The sequence below is a fragment of the Strix uralensis genome, chromosome 2 (assembly GCF_047716275.1).
Source record: "Strix uralensis isolate ZFMK-TIS-50842 chromosome 2, bStrUra1, whole genome shotgun sequence".
Lineage (NCBI taxonomy): Eukaryota > Metazoa > Chordata > Aves > Strigiformes > Strigidae > Strix > Strix uralensis.
Window position 1 is genome coordinate 137,677,439 of NC_133973.1, and position 20,491 is coordinate 137,697,929.

The 20,491-nt window shown below is 48.1% G+C and overlaps 1 protein-coding gene across 1 annotated transcript in view; it reads right to left on the reverse strand.

Annotated features, from left to right (window-relative positions):
• The window catches only part of SLCO2B1 (solute carrier organic anion transporter family member 2B1), a 63,473-nt gene that overhangs the window by 14,005 nt on the left and 28,977 nt on the right, over positions 1-20,491 (reverse strand). Inside the window, exons 7-9 of the mRNA XM_074860602.1 lie at positions 18,558-18,688; positions 7,734-7,842; positions 818-982 (exon numbers count right to left, since the gene is read on the reverse strand). Of these exons, the coding sequence (XP_074716703.1) occupies positions 818-982; positions 7,734-7,842; positions 18,558-18,688 (405 nt within the window). The remainder of the gene's footprint in view (positions 1-817; positions 983-7,733; positions 7,843-18,557; positions 18,689-20,491) is intronic.

Here is a 20,491-nt window from a genome sequence, read left to right on the forward strand (position 1 = left end):
TCACTTTCTTCTGATTTATTTGTTGCAGACTTCAGGAGTCTCTTTCTCCGAGGACGCATGCTGTTTGTTCAAAAATATATTTAAAATACTTCTGTGTCTAGTTCTCTGAACTCTCGAACTGATTGCAAGGGCTTTATTGTTCATATATTTTTATTATCATGACAAGTTCGCACAGGGAGACCTCAGCCCCAGACAGGACTTTCCGGACATTGCAATACAAGCAAAAGCAATCTAATCTCATAAGCACATATCCTGCTTAACACTTACTCCTTTCCTTCTTAATGATACCAACAGCAAGCAATTAGTCCAACTGGTACAAGCAATTAGACTAACTATAGCAAACATTTTGAAGAGTTTAAGCATGATTATTACACCAACCTGACCAGCCTCTTGCTGCCAAGTGTCTTCAAAACGCATGCATACACTACTGCAGTTTTTAATTTTATTTACTACCTACTTTTTTAAAGACCTTTAACCTGATGATTGATGTAAGTAATCCCGGCTACAGAAATGTGCACAATTCACTTCTGATGTTTCTTTGTTCCCTTGATGCAATGAGTTGGTTTCCTCTCCTTGATTACAGTGAACAGCTTTAGATAACAAACATTTCTCCAGGTCTTAAAAGATTTTATTCCAGCAAGCTCAGGCTACAATGTAAAGGAAGGAAGGTTGCTGAGAAATCACATCTCATGCCACGTCTGCCTGTAGGTAATGGAAGGAGAGTGGCCGCTCCAGAGGAAGAGCTGCTTCTTAGTAATCTCTAGATTAATTTCTAAGAGGTGCTCAAAATCTGGCAAGCCTTGGCAGCAACACTTACCGATGATCATGTTGGCCAAGGACGCCGTGAGGGAGAACTGTCTCTCTAGGAACTTCCCCATGAACGTTGCTAAACCAGCAACCATGGCAGAGAGGTTGACCTGAGCCAGCACCACCAGCAGGAAGACGGGATGACGCAGGTTCCTCAACAGGACCAGAGGAAAGTCTGAAAGGAAAAGGGGAAACCTGTTGCATACAAAGGAGGTGTATGGCAAAATATTAATCCATGGAAAGTGGAAAAACCTTGAATCTTCCTACATTTTTTTGTGAAGAATTAACTCTTTAGGAATGGTGAACTATTCTGAAAGTTTTGTTTACAAAAGGGCAGAATGTGTGCTTTCAGGATTTATCATTTCAGGGCTTGATTGCCTGACCATTTGGATATTAAAAAGTCAGGATGAAACATCAGGGCATTGCAAAAATTAAACACCTGAAAACTGCAAAACAGGGAGAGAGAGGGAAGGCGATGACCCCTCATCCCCCCTGCCTCAGGAACCAGCCATGGGATGGTGAATCAACAGCAGAAGTTAGTTGTTGAAAAAGATGAAGAAAAAAAGTAGGGCTTTCAGTGTAAAGCATGTCCAGCCTCAAAGTGAACGTCAGAAGAGAGCAACTCCTCTCTGGACATGTCCCATCCCTGCAGAGCTCACATCTGTATCTATTAATCCTTTTGATTTGCTGCTAAGGTCAGTCACACTTAATTTCTGTGGAAGCTCGTGCATCTGAGATGGGAACTGCTCTAAACACACGTGCACACAGGCAGCGTATAAAGGGTCTGTGCCAGCGCAGTGGGAAACTGCTGGAGGTGGAGGAGAGGAGAGGAGAGGAGAGGAGAGGAGAGGAGAGGAGAGGAGAGGAGAGGAGAGGAGAGGAGAGGAGAGGAGAGGAGAGGAGAGGAGAGGAGAGGAGAGGAGAGGAGAGGAGAGGAGAGGAGAGGAGAGGAGAGGAGAGGAGAGGAGAGGAGAGGAGAGGAGAGGAGAGGAGAGGAGAGGAGAGGAGAGGAGAGGAGAGGAGAGGAGAGGAGAGGAGATAGGAGATTTTCAGTTGAAAGGTACCTACAATGATCTAGTCCAACTGTCTGGCCACTTCAGGGCTGACCAAAAGTTAAAGTATGTTACTAAGAGCATTGTCCAAATGCCTCTTAAACACTGACAGGTGTGGGGCATCGACCACCTCTCTAGGAAGCCTGTTCCAGTGTTTGACCACCCTCTCGGTAAAGAAATGCTTCCTAAGTAAACTCTAAATGAAGCATCTTGACCCAAGAAAATTGATATTTTGCATCAACACTTGGGTGATGTGCTCAAGCGATCCTGAACATCTGCTAACGCAGAGGACAAATCTGGTGCCTTCTGCAGCGATACCTCCTGCTGAGCTCTTCTTCAGAGCTGCCAAGGCCTTACGATGCCGTAGGAGAAATGCAGGTGGCTCTGCAATACTTTTTGAGCCTCAGCTGAACCTCTGTAAATACTGTCTGTATCTCCTGAGAGCAAAATGGAAACCTGCATGTCTTCTGCCCACCACCCGCCGCGGTCTGAGGGCTGCAGCACTGGGTGATTACAGGGGTTGTTACAAACACACAAGGCCGGAGTCAACGCGGCCTTGGTTCCTTTCCCTGAAGCTTTCTGGCAGAGCCTCCGCTACAACAAATATGAAAGTAGCTGGGAAGTCATTAAAAGTTAATTTATTTGTTTGCTTTGGTTGCAATTTCAATGCCCTTTTTGTTTCAATCATAAAAATGTATTTTTTGATTACAGGCAAGAAGCACTCCAGCAAATTCCCCTGTGGCTGAACCCTTACTGCTCAAGAAAAAGATATCTTCAGCCTGCTCAGCAAAGACAGCTGCCCCACTCCCAGTGCCTCGGGACTTGGGATGCCCGATGCTGACACCCGCCAGCTGGGAGGCTGCAGTTCTCCAGCCCGGAGCGACTTCTCCTTTGTGCACATTCCAAATGCAGTTTCTGCTCATGCCTTTGCTCCCCCCTCCACCATCACCTCCCCCTGCGCTCTTCCCGCGCTTGCAGCACGCAAGCAAAGGGCGTGCATTAGGGCAACTACCAGACAAACAGATGATAAGTTTCTCAGATGAGGGCTCTGAAAGCCAATATGCTGAAGCAAAGATAAGGAATTAACAGGGAGGATTAATGCAAGGACCTGCTGTAAGTTAATAGTGTTAATTCTTAGCAGCTCACAAACAATCGAAACATCTTTATATCTGTTCCAACACAGAGGCACTGGGAGATTGCAGCGGGGAGAACTATCTGGTGCTTGTCTGGGAGTTGCCCCAAGCTGTGTATTTGTTTTAGCTGTCCTAAAAAGTTATGTGAAGAGCAAAGGTCCCTCTGTGGATGCGAGGGGGTCCCCTATATACACAAGCAAAGCTCTCAGTCATGGGAATATTGTCCCTCCAGCTCAGCACTCTGCTCTCAGGGTTAGGCAAGCAGCTAAAGACGTTGGGAAGCAGCAAACGCAGGGCACCAGAGAGGGCCCGAGCATGTGAGACAAGTTCAAGGACCCTGAAATGCCAACATGGTGGGCAGCTGGGAGACTAGCAGTCAACCAGAGAGGGAATGAGCTGCGATGGTATCTCTGCACTAGACCAAGGTGAACCCCAAAGAGGGGAGGTGGTTTTGCTCTTCAGTATCAATAGAGGTCCTGCTTTTTGAAGATATTCCTGCTTAGTTTACATACTGGAATATCTCAGACATATTGCAAATATGAAACCTCCACTGTCTTGCTGAAAGAGCTAATCCAGCCTTTTGTGGGAGGTAGTAGGAATCTTTCACCAAAAAGTTTTCTTTTCCCTAGAGTTCTTTGGTCTTTTCAATCAACCTACACCCCCTCTACCACCCCGGATCAGCACTATAAAACTAAAACAGCGAGCAGGTATCCTACTTCATGGTGGGAGCCAGCAAGATTGCCATCCTCTGCAATCACCATCTCATTCCTAATTCGATCTTCCTTACAACTCTAGAGAAGAAGAAGGGCAGATAACAAAAGCAAGTAGAAAATTTAAAATAATGATAAAAAATATCCTTGAAACCATCTTTAGGCACCGTAGAGAAACAAACAAGTCACAAGCTCAGTGTTTTAATTGCTTTGAGGATCACCTTTAATGGATTAATTCCCAGTATGTGCAACAGAAGCTGCACATCCTCCCAGGTGTTTTCAACAGAAGCCTAGAAATTAGCAATGGAAATTACTTCAGGCTAGCTAAATCCTACTTTCTTGATTACTGTGAGCAGGTCCAATGCCTGCAAAAGGAGCATTTTGTGTGTACGAGGAGCAGGGTGCAACCCAATGTCACGCAGAGCATCTGTGCAAGAGCCAAGATCATTCCCTACAGTGTTTTGACTTTCCTACTTTTGAATAATTCCAGCAAGTGGAGCCTGCTCCCTTCTTGGGTAATTGACCTCATTGTTTGGAAATGTCCCCAGTGCTTTGCCTCGGTATTTATCCTGTACACAGCTCCATCCTGTTATTGCTGATTGTGGATGGAAAAGCTCTTCCTGTCCTTGAAGCAGAGCTCCCAGGGCTTTGCAGTCTGCTCTCTGCTCATCACACCTTGCCCCAGAAAGAATTAAAGCCCAGTGGCTTCCAGAGAAATGGAGAACATGAAGCACCTCATGGGATGGGCTCTAACTCATCCTCTTTTTGTTCCAAGTAAACTGCAAAAATTCCTGCAAGCCTTATTTTGCTCTGAGTTATCTCCATGTGCACTGAAGCAACAGAACAAATGACAAAACGCATTTCCTTCTCCATAATCATGCTTCATTTTGCATCATTTAAGCTGAAATAAGTGACTAAACAGCATTTCTGAACATCTTCCTCCTCCATGTCATCTTAATAATTTAAGGCTTGCCTCTGCCAAGCCCTTAAGGAAATGATGAACTCTTAAAGGCACTCTTCAGCCTTACTCTGCTCAAGGAGCAGCCTCAAGCACTTTGCTGAACCGCAGCCTACCCAGGCAGTGCCTTTCTCACCCGGAGTTTCCCCCAGGCTTGGGCCAGGTTTGCAGCCATTCCACATGGGTGGCCCACGTGAAGTTCGAGGCTAGTTTGCAAAAGGCTTTAACACTAGTGATGAAGCAGTTATCCAAGTGTTGACTCAACTGACTCCAACCCCAAGTGCTTTGTTTGGGCAGACCCAACTCCAAAGGTGCAAAGGATCTTCTAACTGAAAGTGGATGAAGAGCTGTAGATGAGCCAAATAACAAAGCACGGCCCTAATCTCCAGGGCCATTTACAACCTACCTGAGGTATTTGAACACCTCAAGTGTGTTCAGACACCTCAAACAGAGGGAGGACTTAAGAGGAACATGGGAGGAACAGGACTGAAGTATCACGTGGAAAAATCTGATATCTTGTGCAGTCCCTGTTTGATCCAGTCCCTGCTGGTATCCTAATGCTTTCCTTCATCCCATCCCCAACAGGGGGTCCATAGTCATCAGTGACCTTCATCCCACCCTGAACAGGGGGCCCATGGCCACCAGTGACCTTCATCCCACCCCGAACACAGGGTCCATAGTCATCAGTGACCTTCATCTCATCCTGAACAGGGGGTCCATAGCCATCAGTGACTTTCATCCCACCCCCAACAGGGAACCCATAGCTATCAACGACCTTCATCCCACCCTGAACAGGAGACCCATCGCCATCAACGCTGGGCAGGTCTGGGGCTGCCTGTCCCAGGGACAGCACTGAAGTACCAGGCAGCTCTGGGGAGGGGACCATCTGTAAAAGTTCCCCTTGAGATCCAGATGAACCAGCAAGAACATGAGGTCAAATCCACTTCTTGCCAATAGCCATCATCACCATTAGGCTTAGTCCCTTCCCCATAAAACTAATATATTTTTTACAAGCAAAATAAACCTGTGAGTGTAAGACTGAATTAATATACAGGCTGCTATTTCTCTTGTAAGATATTATAGGAATCTGCTTTGTGTTGTTCCTGCTGGTGGATTGGCACTGCTCATCTCCTAAATGCCCATCTCCTGCCTTTCTGTGGAGTGGGCTCCTGCTACCCACGCTGCATGCAGAGATCCCAGATGCAATCAGAAAAACCAAAGAGGTACAACTCAAAGATTTCGCAGCACAATCCCATCAGTTCCAGCCTGCTGAGAGCAGCAAAATAGGACCCCTCTCCTTCAGGAGCCAGGTCATCTTTTTGTACTGGAGTGTGGTGTAAAAAAGGCTCACTATGAACATGGTACAGGGGCCAGATTGTCCTACAGCATTTCTCCATCACATGTATCTCTTTTTAAACAACAGAAGGTATAAAATTGCAAGCTGATTCAGGCTGGAAAATCTCCAAACACTGATAAATTATCATATAGAAAAGAATAGTAAAAATAGAGAGAAAAGAATGCTTGGTGACAGACCGAAGAAACAAAATAAACAGGAGAGTCACAAATGGGAGATAAAATTCTCCTTCCAGTGACCCGTAGATGAGATAGCACTAAAGTCTTCAGACTTCACCCAAATGGTCCCCATCTACACCATCACACATTAGCTACCATCCAGTTTCTGGCTCTAAAACCAGTTTTGTAATTAGAAATCACGGTGATTTCAGCAAGATGGCTCTTCTGACAGAAAATACAGACACTTCATTTTTTTCAGAATTGGGCTTTAGGGCATAAATTCTCAGAAATAATGAATTTATTAGCACAGCTCCCGCAGCCCTGACAACAGCAGACCTGATGCAAGCCCCGAGCCAAACCTGCAGCTCGAGCAGAGGTAAGATATTTCCTCCTCTCACCCAGGAGCAGGGAGCTCATTTTTATTCATTTATCAGAGGCAAAGAGCAGAGTGTCGGTGTGAAAATCCCATCTGAGCGCTATAAATCTGCTCCCACGCAATCACTTCCATCACGCGGGTTTTCTAAATGACAGTGCAACAAGGTCAGCAGGGGAATAAACCCCCGTCTTGCTCCTCTAATTTAGCATGAGGCTAGTGAGCAAATGGTGCAACCAGCAGAATAAAAACCTGCCCACGCTTGTCTGGCTGTGCCTGCCCTGCCCTGACCTTAATAAAACAGAGAATTTACAATAAATTAAAGGGATAATATTCAGGAAATATGGAGGAAGCTGACATGCATTGACTTCAGGGGGTCACTTTTCTTAAGTAATTGCCAAAGTACAGAGTATTTCCTTCAAAAAACCCAACCCTGAGCAGTCTGAGCTACAGACGAAAGCCCAGCTGATTCCCTTCAGCACAAAGAGCCTGCTCGTTTCTAAACAAGCTAATTGCACTGGATTAAGATCATCCTGTACAAACACGCCTCTGATTTTAATTGCTCAGACCCTGGCTCCAGGCAGCGCCGACCATCCTTGGTGGGACAGGGAGGGCAGCTTGGCTCGGATATTGTCACCAGCCTTGAAAGAGGGGCTCTGAGAAGGTTTTGGGGGACAAAAAGCTGCCAGTCCTGCTGGGGGTCTGATTCTTGCTATGACCTGGGAGCTGAGCAATAGCAGCTGGGTGCACCCAAGCTGCAAACCCCCCTCTAACCAAGTGGGTCTTCCCCTTCCCATGGCTCTGCTCCGGGCTCACACCTTGCACCCCTCTTTCCTGTCTGGCTTTGGGCTCCAATGAGGTTTTGACCTGTTTGCCACTGCCCAGATGAGCCATAAAGCCCCACAACATTGAGAACTACCAACCCCAGGTGTTTTGATCAGCCTGAGGTGGAGCAGGGTAGCCTGGACTTGATGGCAAGCATCTGCTGTGAGCAGAAGAGATCTGCAGATCTAATTAAACCCAGCAGAACACCTAAGTTGCATCTTGAGGGCTTACCTAGGAGGTAGCTGAGCACAGGGAGGAACATCCCTTTTTCTTACCAGCATTGCAACCTGCCCCTTGCCAGGATAAATGTTTGTGCAAGCAGAGAAACCCTGTACGTGGGAGGCAGGGGATGCACACACTTACGTTTGATGAACTGGGTTAGAGAGAGGCTTTGCACGTGTTCGGATCTCGACCTGAGCTGGCTGAGCACATCCTTGCTCTTCTTGCTGCTGCTCTCCTTCCCACTCGCCACCTGGGGACAGACGAGAGGCTGTCTGCACCGACCATGCCAAAGTTTCCACTCAACTCACTTTTTCTCTCCCGAATCATAACAGAGAGCAGCCCGTGCTTCTTGCAGACGGAGTTTGCAATGTTTCTGGGTTTAGCCAGCACTGTGCGTGCCCAGCGTGGGTTGTGACGGGCAGATGTCCTCCTGCCCATGGCTGCTGCTCTGTGTCCGCACTGTCGGGTCAAAGATGGGGCTGACAGCATCCTCGCAGATGTCTGCGCTACAGGGATAAGAGCCAACTTTCCTCTCTTTCCCAACAGTAATGAATCACATTTAAATAAATACCGAGCTGGGCCATTACCCAGGTACAGCACATGTGAATAAATGTGTTCAGCTCACATGAATTTGGAAATTCAGCTCATGTGAATATGGAAATTCAGGGGGTGTAAGCGTTTTCATCAGGAAAGATGGATACCCTTGGGGAGATGCTTTTCTTCCCCAGAAAGTCTGTTTTGCCCCTGTTTTCAGGGAAAGCAGGCGCAGGAACCCAAGGAGCGATGCACCTAGACCTCCACCCCCAGCAGATTTGGACACTGGTTTTGGGTGGAGGATGAGCATTTCCCTGTGTCTCCGTGTGTACCGTAACAAGCTGCTGTGCGGGTGCCTTTGCCCCTGTTACCAGCAAGGAGAGTGGGCAGCAACTGGAGAGGGGAAAGATCCAGGCAAAGAGGGGGTCTGGGATGGAGATAAAATATTTTTCACCTCCTAAGCTGAGAGGGGTTGACCCAGAGCCACCTGAAGCAGGGATGTACAGGGGGGCATGGGGAACAGATGCAAACCCCTCACCTCCCCCAGCCCCTTCCCATTCTTCTCCTGCTCCTGGAAATCCCAGCTGAATTCTAGCAACCTCTATTCTCTTTAATGCTTTTAATTTCTTTTATTCACTGCACAGCAGCAGTATAAAAGGGACATCCTCTCCCATCCTGGTCCACAGAAGGGAACAGATTCTGCAGCTCCCTCTCCTTGTTCCTTCTCTATTCAGGGGAGCAACACTTTGCAGCTGAAGGTCAGATAGGTCCAAGCCTCTCTGCTTAATATAGCCTCAGCTGGTGCTTACAGCTCTGTGGGACACTAACCCAGGTGCTGGCAGGATCCGTGCCCCCACTGTCACACTGCCACTGCTCAAAAGCAAAGCGGTGCTGGCAGAAGAGGAGAGGTGGAAGATGAAGGGCTTGGATCACCTGAGGTCCATCCCAGCCTCATTAGATGACTGCATGCCCAAGGCAAGTGTCCAACATCCCACCAGCAAGCAGAAGGCCAAGGGAGGGGAGGATTTCTTGGATGCCCATCCCATCCCCTATTCTGCAGGCTTTTAGGGGAATCACTGGATGGAGGGCGTTAATTAGATTAGATGTGTTACTATACGTGTGTAATAGCAGAAAGTGTTCTGTGGGAGTATGGTTTTCACGGGAAACCACAGCATATTTTTAGTCAGAAGGACAGAGCCAGCAGCCCCGTCCCTGACATCCCACATCAGCTCAGCAACAATGCTGTTGCAACTCTTGACACAAATTTAATATGAGTCAGACAAATGAGTTAATTCAACAGAAATTAGATGGTCTTAATTCACAGAAAGAACTGGACAGCTCTTTGGCTAAAATAATCTCTTTTTCTTTGAAACCATGACTGATTATTAAACATCGGAGAGGTCAAAATGCCCCGTGCTGTGGATGCCATGATCCCTTTTTGAAGAGCCTCTACAAGGCAAAAGTGATAAAACTTCTTTTGTGGTTTTTATTGCTAGAGTTCAGGGTTTAATATATTTTTTCAAATGCAAAGATAAAATCCAGCTTCCTTTCACTTTTCAATTAGGTTACAGGGTCTTTTCTCTCTGCTCTTAACTGCAGTGTTTTCCAAAAATACTTTCAAGCTGTTACTGACTGTGGCTTTCTCAGCAACCAGCTGTTTGTACTTTGGAGAGTTAACAGTCTTCTGGACACTGTCTGCACATCCAAAAAAAAAAAAAAAAACAACCCAAATCCCCCAAAATTCCTCAGTCCAGGATGCCTCTGCGTGAGCGTGACCCTTGCAAGCGGGACATTTCTGTGCGCATCTGCTGGCTTAGCACCCACCCGAGGAGCAGCTGCTGTCTGCACATAGAACAAAGCCCTTGAGAAGGAGGAAAACTCCTCTCTACATGCTGGCTTGGTCCCCTGATCTATTTTTTTGCTGCCTGAAAGGATCAGGAAATGCATTCCTCTGGGATGAAACAGGCACGTTCACACGCAGCGGAAGCAAGGTGCAGAGGGACCGGCACAAATCCTGCCCGCTGACTGCGGGCAGGGAGGTGAACGATGCTGGCTCTGCCATCAGAGATGCTCAAGCCCTGCTGATGATGCTGTCCTCCTGCCGCAGGGGATTTTAGCATTACTCAGAGCAGACGATTTGGCAAGCCAGAGTCGGTAGGTGCAATAACACAGGATGGTTGCTCAGCACTACCCCGGCCATCTGCCGCAGCATCATGCCAAGGAAAAACAAAAATATGTGAGCAACATCTTGCAAAATGCCCCCCACGCTTGGATTTTCCAGGTTCCTTAAAGGACTTAAATTTCCTGGTTGCACATCCCCTGGTGAATGGGCTCTTGATGCATCTCATGTTTTTGCAACGGGATTTTATCTATCGCTGTCACTTCAAGAGTGGTGGGGAGAGGGAGGAGGCAAACAGGCTTTTGAGGAAGGAGAATGAAACTCCCTCACGCTTTGCATTAGGAAGAGTACCTCTAACCTGACCTCAGCCTGGGGAAAGCCCCCGTTTCCCTGCACGGACGTGAACACCTCAGGTATGACTGAGCAGGGCTGAGCCCTGGACTTGCTAGGAAGGAAAGGCAAACGAAGGCAGCTTGCCTACGAGCCAGGCTCCTGCTTTCACCCTCCTGCTATTGCACCTGCGAGAAGGGCAGCCAGAGGTGCTGGTGGTCTTGTTTTATTCCAATACACCACTGGAAAAAGGGATAAATGACCTTCTCCATGACAGAGGGGTTTTCCTTGCTTAATCTGAGGCTTCTGCAGAGTTTCCCTCTGGCTGTGTGGAACCTGGCGCTCCCAGCTCAGTGAAAAATAAGGTCAGAGAAGGTATTTTCATATTAAACAAACTAAATGTAAAACCTCATAGCTTGAAAAAAGAATTCTTTTCCTTCTGACAAGGTCATGCTCCTTACAAACACTTCATTATGCCTCTTCCAGCAAGTGTAGGTCCCACCAGGGGCCCTATTTCCTCGAATGTTAAAATAACCAGCCAGCAGGCACCTTGCTCACCGAAATGGGATGATTATTTTTAGCCACTGTTTGTGCCTGCTTTAAAGCTCCCTGGGGAAAATCTGAAGGTAGGGACCAGCCCATTCCTGTAACATGCCAGTGGCACCACCACGCCCTGCCCCTTGGCCCCCAGTTACTCCCCAGATAATGCCCTGTCTAGACTGGGTTTGCTGGTGCTTTAGGAGCTTTAATGAGGCAGCCTCAGAGCATCGCAGCCCCAGGAACAAAGGTTTCCAAACAAAGACTTAGATTTCCCTGCTCCTGCTCTTTAACCTTTCCCCATTAACTGATAACCCAAATTGGAGCAGGCATTTAAGAGAGTTCCCCATCAGTTATTTTCATTTCAGCTTTTCGTGTGCACTGGAAGCGCACCAGGTCGCTGCTGAATAAACGTGGGAGGATTTGGATAAATGCAGGCAATCTGTCCCAAGACAGAAACTGGAGAAGTTATTTTTCGCTTCCCCAGCGCTGTTGCACAATGTCTCTGCCTACACAGAAGGGTCGAGTTGCTGCCCCAGCACCATCCCACCACCCTGGACCTGCGACCTCCTCTGGGACCCCTGGGGACAACTCCAGACAGAGCTGTCAGCTGCTTACACCCTGAAAATACCCTCCACGGGCTGGGAAGTCCCTAGCAACCCTAGAGAAGGGCAGAAGGCTCCTTGCAGGCTCAGGCATGCTGGTGCAATCCTGTGATGTAGCCGAGAGCAGCACCGGCATCCATGGGGTATCCTCAGGGCAGGGCAGGAGAGGTCCCATCTGCATTTTAGCCCCAGGAGCTTCTCCTCATCACAAACCTTCTGCTTCAGGACTGGAGGGACAGGTGTTGCCTGGACCTTGCCAAGCAATGCCACCTCCAGCAGCAACGCTGATTCCCAAACATTTGAGATGGACATATGTAGCCAGGACACAAACACATCCTTTTCAAGGTTTCTCCACGCCTGCAGGCCTCTCCTGCCACTGTGCACCAGGTGCTTTTTAGGATGAAACAAGTTGATCCCGCCTGCACGCTGTGGTCCTAAACTTGCTGGCTCCTCACTGCACAGCTTGAGGTACTGCCCAGATAGATGGGTTTGCCCTGGGAAATGGGGGGTGACTTCTTAACCCTCTGCTTTGCCACATACATCTCCTCCAGGATGGAGCTGCATGTCCAGCTCAGCATTCCCCCCTTTCCTCAAGTGTCTGCTCCGATTATCCAGCAGGACAATTGAAAGTAAAATCCAGAGATATTGTACAGATGACAGGGGATATGTTCCCCATCAGAAAAACCCGGCAGAAGCACTTTGCAGGGCCACCACAGAGCCGTCAAGTTGCTGCATGCCCTGAGCACTCCCACAGTTCACGTCTCTCCAGCCCCGCTGTGAAACAGCTCCAGAAATCCACCTCCTCTGTTCTGCAAAGGATTTCACCTCCTAGCCTCTGCGAGGCTCTCCATCCCAGCCCACAGGAGATGACCTTGCTCCTTCCACCTCCCCCATTGGCAACATCAAGGAAGAAGCATGGTTCCTTTCCACCTCATTTGTGCATTTTTCCCAGTTGAAGTGCCACACATGAAGCTTTGAGATCACAGAATCACTGAATGGTTTGGGTTGGGAGGGACCTTAAAGACCATCCAGTTCCACCCCTCTGCCATGAGCAGGGCCACCTTCCACTAGCCCAGGTTGCCCAAAGCCCCGTCCAACCTGGCCTTGAACGCTTCCAGGGAGGAGGCAGCCATAGCTTCTCTGGGCAACCTGTGCCAGGGCCTCACCAACCTCATAGGGAAGAATTTCTTCCTTAGATCTCATCTAAATCTCCCCTCTGTCAGTTTAAAACTGTTACCCCTCCTCCTATCCCTACCCCCCTGATCAAGAGTCCCTCCCCAGCTTTCCTGTAGCCCCCTTTAAGTACTGGAAGGATGAAGATGACGGACTTAACACAAAAGAGGCATCATCCTGCTCATCTCTTCTGGTTGGAACTCACATGTCCCCCAGATGGATGGACTACCTTGGGTTAGAGACTGATGGATCAGCAGCAGCCTATTCTCCTTCCTCAACACCACCAGTGTTTAAATAAATAAAGGGAATGCAGTAGATGTAATACCTGCAGACTGGGCAAAGCAGAATATGCAGCACCAAATGAGTAACCATTAGCTAAATGTGAAACTTAGGAGAGTAAAGACAACATGGATAAATAGGAGCAAGAGAACGGAGCATCCCAGTGTGATGTACTGAGCTGCTGAGAGGTGCTGGTGGCTTCCTTTGTGGTTTGGCACAGAAGCTGTAGCTAATATTTTCAGTAACCCCCTTGGCATAGTGAGAAGACATGTCCTACTTAGTCTGCAGAGGAGAAGGAAGGTGGGAATTGTCCCTACAGAGTGGGCTGGGACACCATATAGGAAAAAGTAGGCAACTAGAGGGCTGAAATGACAGAAACCGAACCAAACCTAGTGCAAAGGGCACAGTCATGCACTTAGGGTTTAAAACAATTTCTGCTGCACAGCTGGAAGTGTTGGAAATGAGAGGAGAATGACAAGTAGCTCTGGGTCTATCTCTGCACAAGCATATGGTGCAGCCATGGAAGGAGTAAGTATGATGTGAGGAAGAACCGAGGATGGTGTTTCCAGAAGAGCTGGGGGAACGCAGACCCTGCTGCACCACCACTGGAGACCAGATCCAGACCAGTGCAGCACTGGGAAAACCATCTTGTGGCTGGGATGGGTGACAAGCAGGGCTGCTGGGATGGAGAAGCTCTTTGGCAGCAGAGGACTAGTTAGCCTCCCTCGCCCAGCTAAAGGAAGGCTTTCTATAACCACACCAATAGAGCAACAGTTAGGAAAAAACATTTAATCAGGATCAGAATAACCAACTAAAGAGTAAAGTATAGACTGGAGATAAGACAAAGCTTTGCAACATGCAGAGAAATAAGTTTTGGAAACCTACCAATGAGGCTTAGGAGGAAAGCAGTGATGAGATGGACTGGTATCCAGAGGGGATCGCGTGACAGCGAACAGGAGCTGCCAGGGCTTGGACACGACCAGGATGTGCAGACCTGCTTCCCATAAAAATCCATCTGAGCTTTCTCATGAGGCATCTGTTTGCAGATGACATGTGCTGACATTACAGGAGAGCCTTTGTCAGGGCGAGGAGGAAGTGTCACTCACCCCCTTTGTACGGCATTTGGGGGATGTTTGGTTCTACGTGACTTTGGAGTGTCACAGAACGAAACCTGAACCGCGAGATAATTGAGTGTACAAGACAGGTCACGCAAATGAGAAATGCTGAGCAAGGGCAGTGCTCCTGCTGCTGTTTAAGATGCTCCTGAGAGCTCCTTTCACCTTTTCAAGCCCTTTTCATGTCACCCAGAGAGCTGGGAAAGCCTTTAGCAGACAGAATACCACTGCGTGGGTTGGGATACGATAACATCGCCGACAGATGGTAAAGCACAAGCTCAACTTTGGCTCCTCAGCAACTGGAAAATGCTCAAAGGCTGTAGTTTGCCACAATCCAGGACACAACCCCAAGAAATGGTTCAGGCTCATTAATTAAACTGGAATTATTGGAAAAAAGACTAGTCCTGACTGGAAACAGTTTGTCCAGTAACAGCGTCATCTGCTCATCCCCTGCCTGAGATCTTGACAACTTTATAGCTTTGCTGTGATCGTCCCTCAAATAGGATTATTCACACTACTTTGGTGATAGAAACTTACTGACAAGTATCAAAGCAGAGAAATAAAAATGTTCCGAGTCTGGAGTGACTGATTTATGAAAAAAGATCAAAAGAAAGAACTCTCATTATCATTAATGTTAACATTAAGTGCACAAGCCATTCCAGGAACTTCAAAGAAAGAAGCTATCAAATAAAGGTGAAGCTGAAATGTGGATGTAGAATAAATAATCTAGATCTGTCTTGGCTGATGGGGGGAGGCAAATAAGTCTCCAAATAGACAGAGGGTTGTGCTGTTTTTCAGCATTTGCTGGATGATACCCAGTGAGAAGGATGGTCCTTGGTCTGGAGAAACCACCAAGGGCCCAGATGATTTGCATAGGGTGAGGCAGGAGAAAGAAAGGAAAATGAAGGTATTATGAGAATCAGAGAAAAGAAATAGTGCTTTCAGCAGTGAGCAGGATTGAGCCACGGGCCAGTCTTTGCTGCTGTGATCTCATCTGGTGGACTCTGCAGCGGGGAAATGTTCCCACAACTTGGTGTGGGCACGCTATTCCCAGGCAGCCCCTTCATCTACTGAGACGTGTGTGGTCCCAGAGGTCTGCAGACAGCAAGTGGCCCAAGGACAGCTTGACCTGGGGCACCTGAAATTCCTTTTTGGCCTCCAGAAATGATGCCCACAGCTGGTGGTGCAGAAACATCTCAGCTTCTTCTGTGGACAGAGCACATTGTGCTTTTCCTATTTGCTGTGGGTAAAATACTGTGCTGGGGCTTTACAAACATGGTGGAAAAGCCCAGTGGATGCCTTCAAGTGCTTGCAGCTTGTGGATGCTCTGCTGCTGATTGCTTTTTTCCTGCTTCAGACAGGCAGAAACCCTGAAACTGAAGGCAGCCAAGGAAATGCTGACCATTTTTGAAGCTGCGGCTGTATTTAGACAGGGTTGACCCAAAGGTTATCACAATGGCTGTTCCTGTTGATCTGCTGGTCTGTAAAACCCCGCATTGACCTCATCCCTCCCTTCCCCTCTGCAGTGTGTTGGGGATGAGCCTTCGTGCTACCGCGGAGGTCCCACCTTTCCTCACTGCAACGCCGCATCTCCCCCTCTCCATCCCAACCAGAGCCCAGCACAAGAAGAACCAACAGCTTTGCTCTGTGCTGTGAGAGGAAACCTGGAAGCAACCCTAAAGCCACAGCATGAGCCACCGCAGCGCCGGGGACCCACCAGGAAAGGGTGGCTGCTCCAGTTGAGGCAAAGGAAGGCAAAATTGGGGTCAACGTTTTACCGGCACTGAACTTTGTGCCTGGAGACACACATTTCCTTCCTATTGTTGCGTGTCTTACCAACTCTACCCATCCCTTCTGCAAGGTTTTGCAATGTAGCCCTGGCTGATGTTCTTTTGGAGGGGAACCATGGCTCTAGCAAACTCAACGGCAGTAATTCGGTGACCTGAGATATGCTGCTTCCTCCAGCTCAGTGGAAAGAAAGGAGGCTGCCCTTCATGATGCAAAACCCTTATACCCACAGCCGAACACTGATTTACTCCATGAGCAAGCAAGAGAAACTGATTCATACTTTTTTCCTGCTGTATCTACAGAAAATCACCGTGATAATGCAGATTTCTTACAAAGGTTTGAGTGCTCCCACAGCAGACAGATGTTTTACCCACAACAGCATCTGGCAAAGTTTCTAAAAAGGCTTTTTCTTTTAAAGTAGGGCCCCTTGCTGCTGCTGGTGGTGTTGATACCCCCATGGGACAGGCACAAGATGGCTCAGCTGGCCCTGGCATCTCCCATCCTGAAAGGGGGAGTAGAATTTTGCCATCACTTAGATTATTTTCCTATTATTATTTTTTACTGTAAGTAGTTTCCAAAAGATTTCTGGGGGAAATGGGAGAAATTCAAGAAGGTCTGGGCTGGAAAGGGATAAATAGATGCTCGGCTAGGTGGGAACATTCCCCACAGGTATCAGCCGGTAGAACAGGGTGAAACCTTCCTGCTGCTTTTTCAAATCAACATCCAACCAATCCTTCCTTAAACTCTTCAAAACTGCTCAGACTGATCAGAGTGCAGCCCTTGCAAAAAAAGTGCAGTTGTTTTAGTTTGAAGTACATTATTTTCTCTCAAAAGCTGTTTATGAAATTAATATTCCCATCAGCCCTAATAAAGAACCTTTCTCCTGAGATGGAGAGTGCCACCCTTGCACACTGAGCAGGTTCTGCTAATATAGATCATCCATAATGACTCTAAAGCGAACCAAGCTTCACGAGGATAAATCAGGCACATTGCATTCAGTATTGCCCTCATCCTACAAAGCGCTGAGCAGTTTCCACCCCATTACCTCGCAGGACCGCAGCACCTTTGCAAACCTCACAGCATATATACCCAGGAGTTTATTATATCCCCAGAAGTGCAACTGGTACAACAGGTCATATTTTTGCAGGCAGGTGAAACCCAAATCTCCCTAAGAATCACTCATTCCTGTGGAAATTCAGGCAGGGCAGGAGAAATGAAGAATTATTCTGCACCAGACAGTGCATGGACTTGTTTAGACAAGAAAGTTTCAATGCTGCCCCAAGGTAAAATACATGTGAAAGACAATTACACAGGCTAGAGCATGGCCAAGACATTGAGATGAGCTCAATTTCACCTCCTAAGGGCGTCCCAGCGACTTCAATATCATTCAAAACCATAGCATGCTGCCTCCTCTAAAAGAACAATTTGTTTTGTATTATTCCTCACGACACGCCAGTTGCCAGAAAACTGGGACTCGAAGCCAGCGAAGCGCTTGGGAAGCTCGCAAGCTGTTTCACATCTTGGCATGAGCACTGAAGCACTCAGAAGGGCTCCAGAGAAGCAAAAACCCTGGTAGTAAGCACAGAGCAAAGTACTGTCCCACCAACGGGCTCCAGCAAGAGCCACGGACAAGCATCCCCTGAGCAAACCGCAGGCAGAGAGACATCGGTTTGGCTTGCAATAACAGGCTGCTAAAGGTTTTTCCCTGCCACTTATCTCTGTGGATGAGCCAGGGGGTTTAGGGGCTGGAAAGTGTCTAAAATCCTCTTGGCCAGCAAAGAGGTCACAGTGAGAAGAGGAGATGGGTGAAGCTGGGTGCTGGAGCAGCAGCTAACCCCGAGGCCCTTGGACTGTGCGTGATGAAAAGGGGCTTTTACAGTGCAAATGAGACAAACCACCCTCCAGTCTCAGTATTTCAAACACTCCCGGGGTCCAATCCCCTTCTAAGGGAAGGCTCCTGATGCGTTATTCATATTTTCTATGACCTAGGACCGATGTCATCAGCACACGTGGCTCCTCCTGAAGGGAAACAAGGGTTTTGGCCCAAACAAGATGCAGCAGAAGGAGCAGGACCGTTGCTTCCCTGGGGAAGGCAAGGAGTCCCACCTCCAGGTGAGCCAGGAGGGTGGCTGTGAGAACCACACAGAGCTTGCCCACTGCTATATGTTCCCATGCAGAGGAATCAACACACAGGCACTACTTAAGTGCCCCACCAAGGAAATTATCACATCCATTAAGCTGCTGGCACCACACTGGGTTTCACTAAGCACCTGCTCAGCACACAGGAGCCTCTGACACGGGAGCTGAGAGCAAACCACAGCTCACATCTGATTTTGGGATGCAGCTATAAACTGCACGACCACTTCCATCCTCGTGTTTCCCATGGATGCAGCAACTAATGCCGGCAGCGAGGGAGGAACAGGCATATAAATACGTGAGGTATTCGTGTGTGATGCCAAAAGGGCACCTGCAGCACCTCTCTTACCTCTTTCGGCATTTCCCGTGGGAAGAAGAAATAAGGCACCGCAGACAGGGCCACGAGACTGGCTGCGACCAGGAAACCAAGCCACCAAGCACCGACCCACCGTGGGTCTTTGTTCGTGAGCTGGACTTCATCTGCAACACAAGTGGAGAAATGGGCATTAAATCAAAGGTGAATGGAAGGACCTCAGAGCACCAAAGGGATGGGTGGCCCCCGTCATCCCAAATATCAGCCAACTCTAAACTGGTGGCTCCCAACCTGGGGGCCATCAGTTCTGGGGTCTGAGCAGTATTTGCACCTGACTCATCCCACAGTGCTAAATCACATTTCATTCTTAATTATCACCAGGGTGTCTAAAAACCCACTCAGCCCTTCGGATGGAGACAACTGGGACAGGGATGTCCTAGAGCTGGAAAGGAGGAGGAAAGAATCCCCATCACAGCTTTTGAAGGGAAGGGATACCCATGTGGTGAAAAGGCTTGGAAATTCTCAAGGGGATTAAGTCATGATGTCTGTCAATACAGAAGGGAAAATCCTTTCTTAAGATTAAAATGGAGTTAACTACAGTTAACTTTCAGCATCCAAGAGCGCTGGTTTAGTTTTTTTACAGTCTGGCTACCCACACAAGGATCCCCTGTTCACAGCAGGACCTGGACCCCAGAGCTGTGCCCACCAGCCTGGTCCATCAGCCTGGTTTGCAGCTCAGCCAACGAAGCCAATCTTTAGAGATGCTTTAATGAGGATTATATCCCGTTCTCCTGCCTGTCTTCCTTCAGTTCACCCAGCCTCCTCTCCTGTCGTTCTCAGGGCACTCAGCCAAAGATAACATTTTCTGTGGGGAGGGTGCTTGGCATAAATAAAACGGGATATGCAGAAGCCAGAATGCAAATTCACAACAGGGTGAGTCTGAACCAAGAAATATTTCTACAGAAAAAGGGGATACCTGTGGTTAGATAGTATTCATGAGCGATCCCAGGAAATGAGTCCTCTCAGAAACCTCTTCCTTAACTGTGAGCTTTAACAGAAGTGAGCTATTCTCACTGGGGTGGGGGTGGGGTGTGCAATTAAAACTGCAATCAGTTTACTGGATTTCGGTGCGGTGGATACCACCACATCTAATCTCCCATCTCTGGAAGCAACAAGCGATAGGTTAAAGAAATTTGATAATCTCCCTCCTGCACCATGCATTTAGCAAATTGGAATTTTAAATCCCTTCCTGAATAAACACCAAGTTTTTTTCTAGGAAAACGTGAGGTTAAATTAGATTTAGCATTAAGCAGCCACAGCTCGCTAGCTTTTCCCGGCAGGCTGAAGATAGCTCTAAAACTGGGTGTTCTCCAGTTCTGGCTACTCAGGCACATTTCTCATTCAACATCCATCTGCAGAAGATGGCTTAGAAGAACTGAGCGTCGGGGTGTGGGCAGACAGCAGACCCTAATCCCATTTCTTCATCCTTCAGAGGTGAGGCGAGACTGCAGACACCTCGCCAAGGTTCACCCGCTGAGGAGGATGGATGGCTGCAGCTTGGACGTCTCTTGATAGGAGGAGGCAGTGTCCAGACTAGAGCGTGCTCTTGAGGTGCAAATATCATAAATCTATATAGTGACAAAGTCTGGGTGAAAAAACCTCTGGTGCAGGCAGTGAGCAGGAATGAGACAGAGGCTCTGGGAGGGAGCCAAAGCTAACGTCTCTGTAGCGTCGACACCCACTGCTCATCCAGCTCCAGAGCTGATGCTGTCTGCTCACCATCAAGGGATCCATCGTCCTTTCCTTACGTGAGGATAATGCTGAGCTGCATAATGTGTGTCTGCTCCGTTAATAACCAGGGAAAACCCTCTTGTTTTCCAGGCCAAGATTCAAGAGCAGCCAAAAAGGAGATGACTACAAATGCTTTAATAGCACGGCTCAGGAAGAGACATTTGAAAAGGAAATCCCTT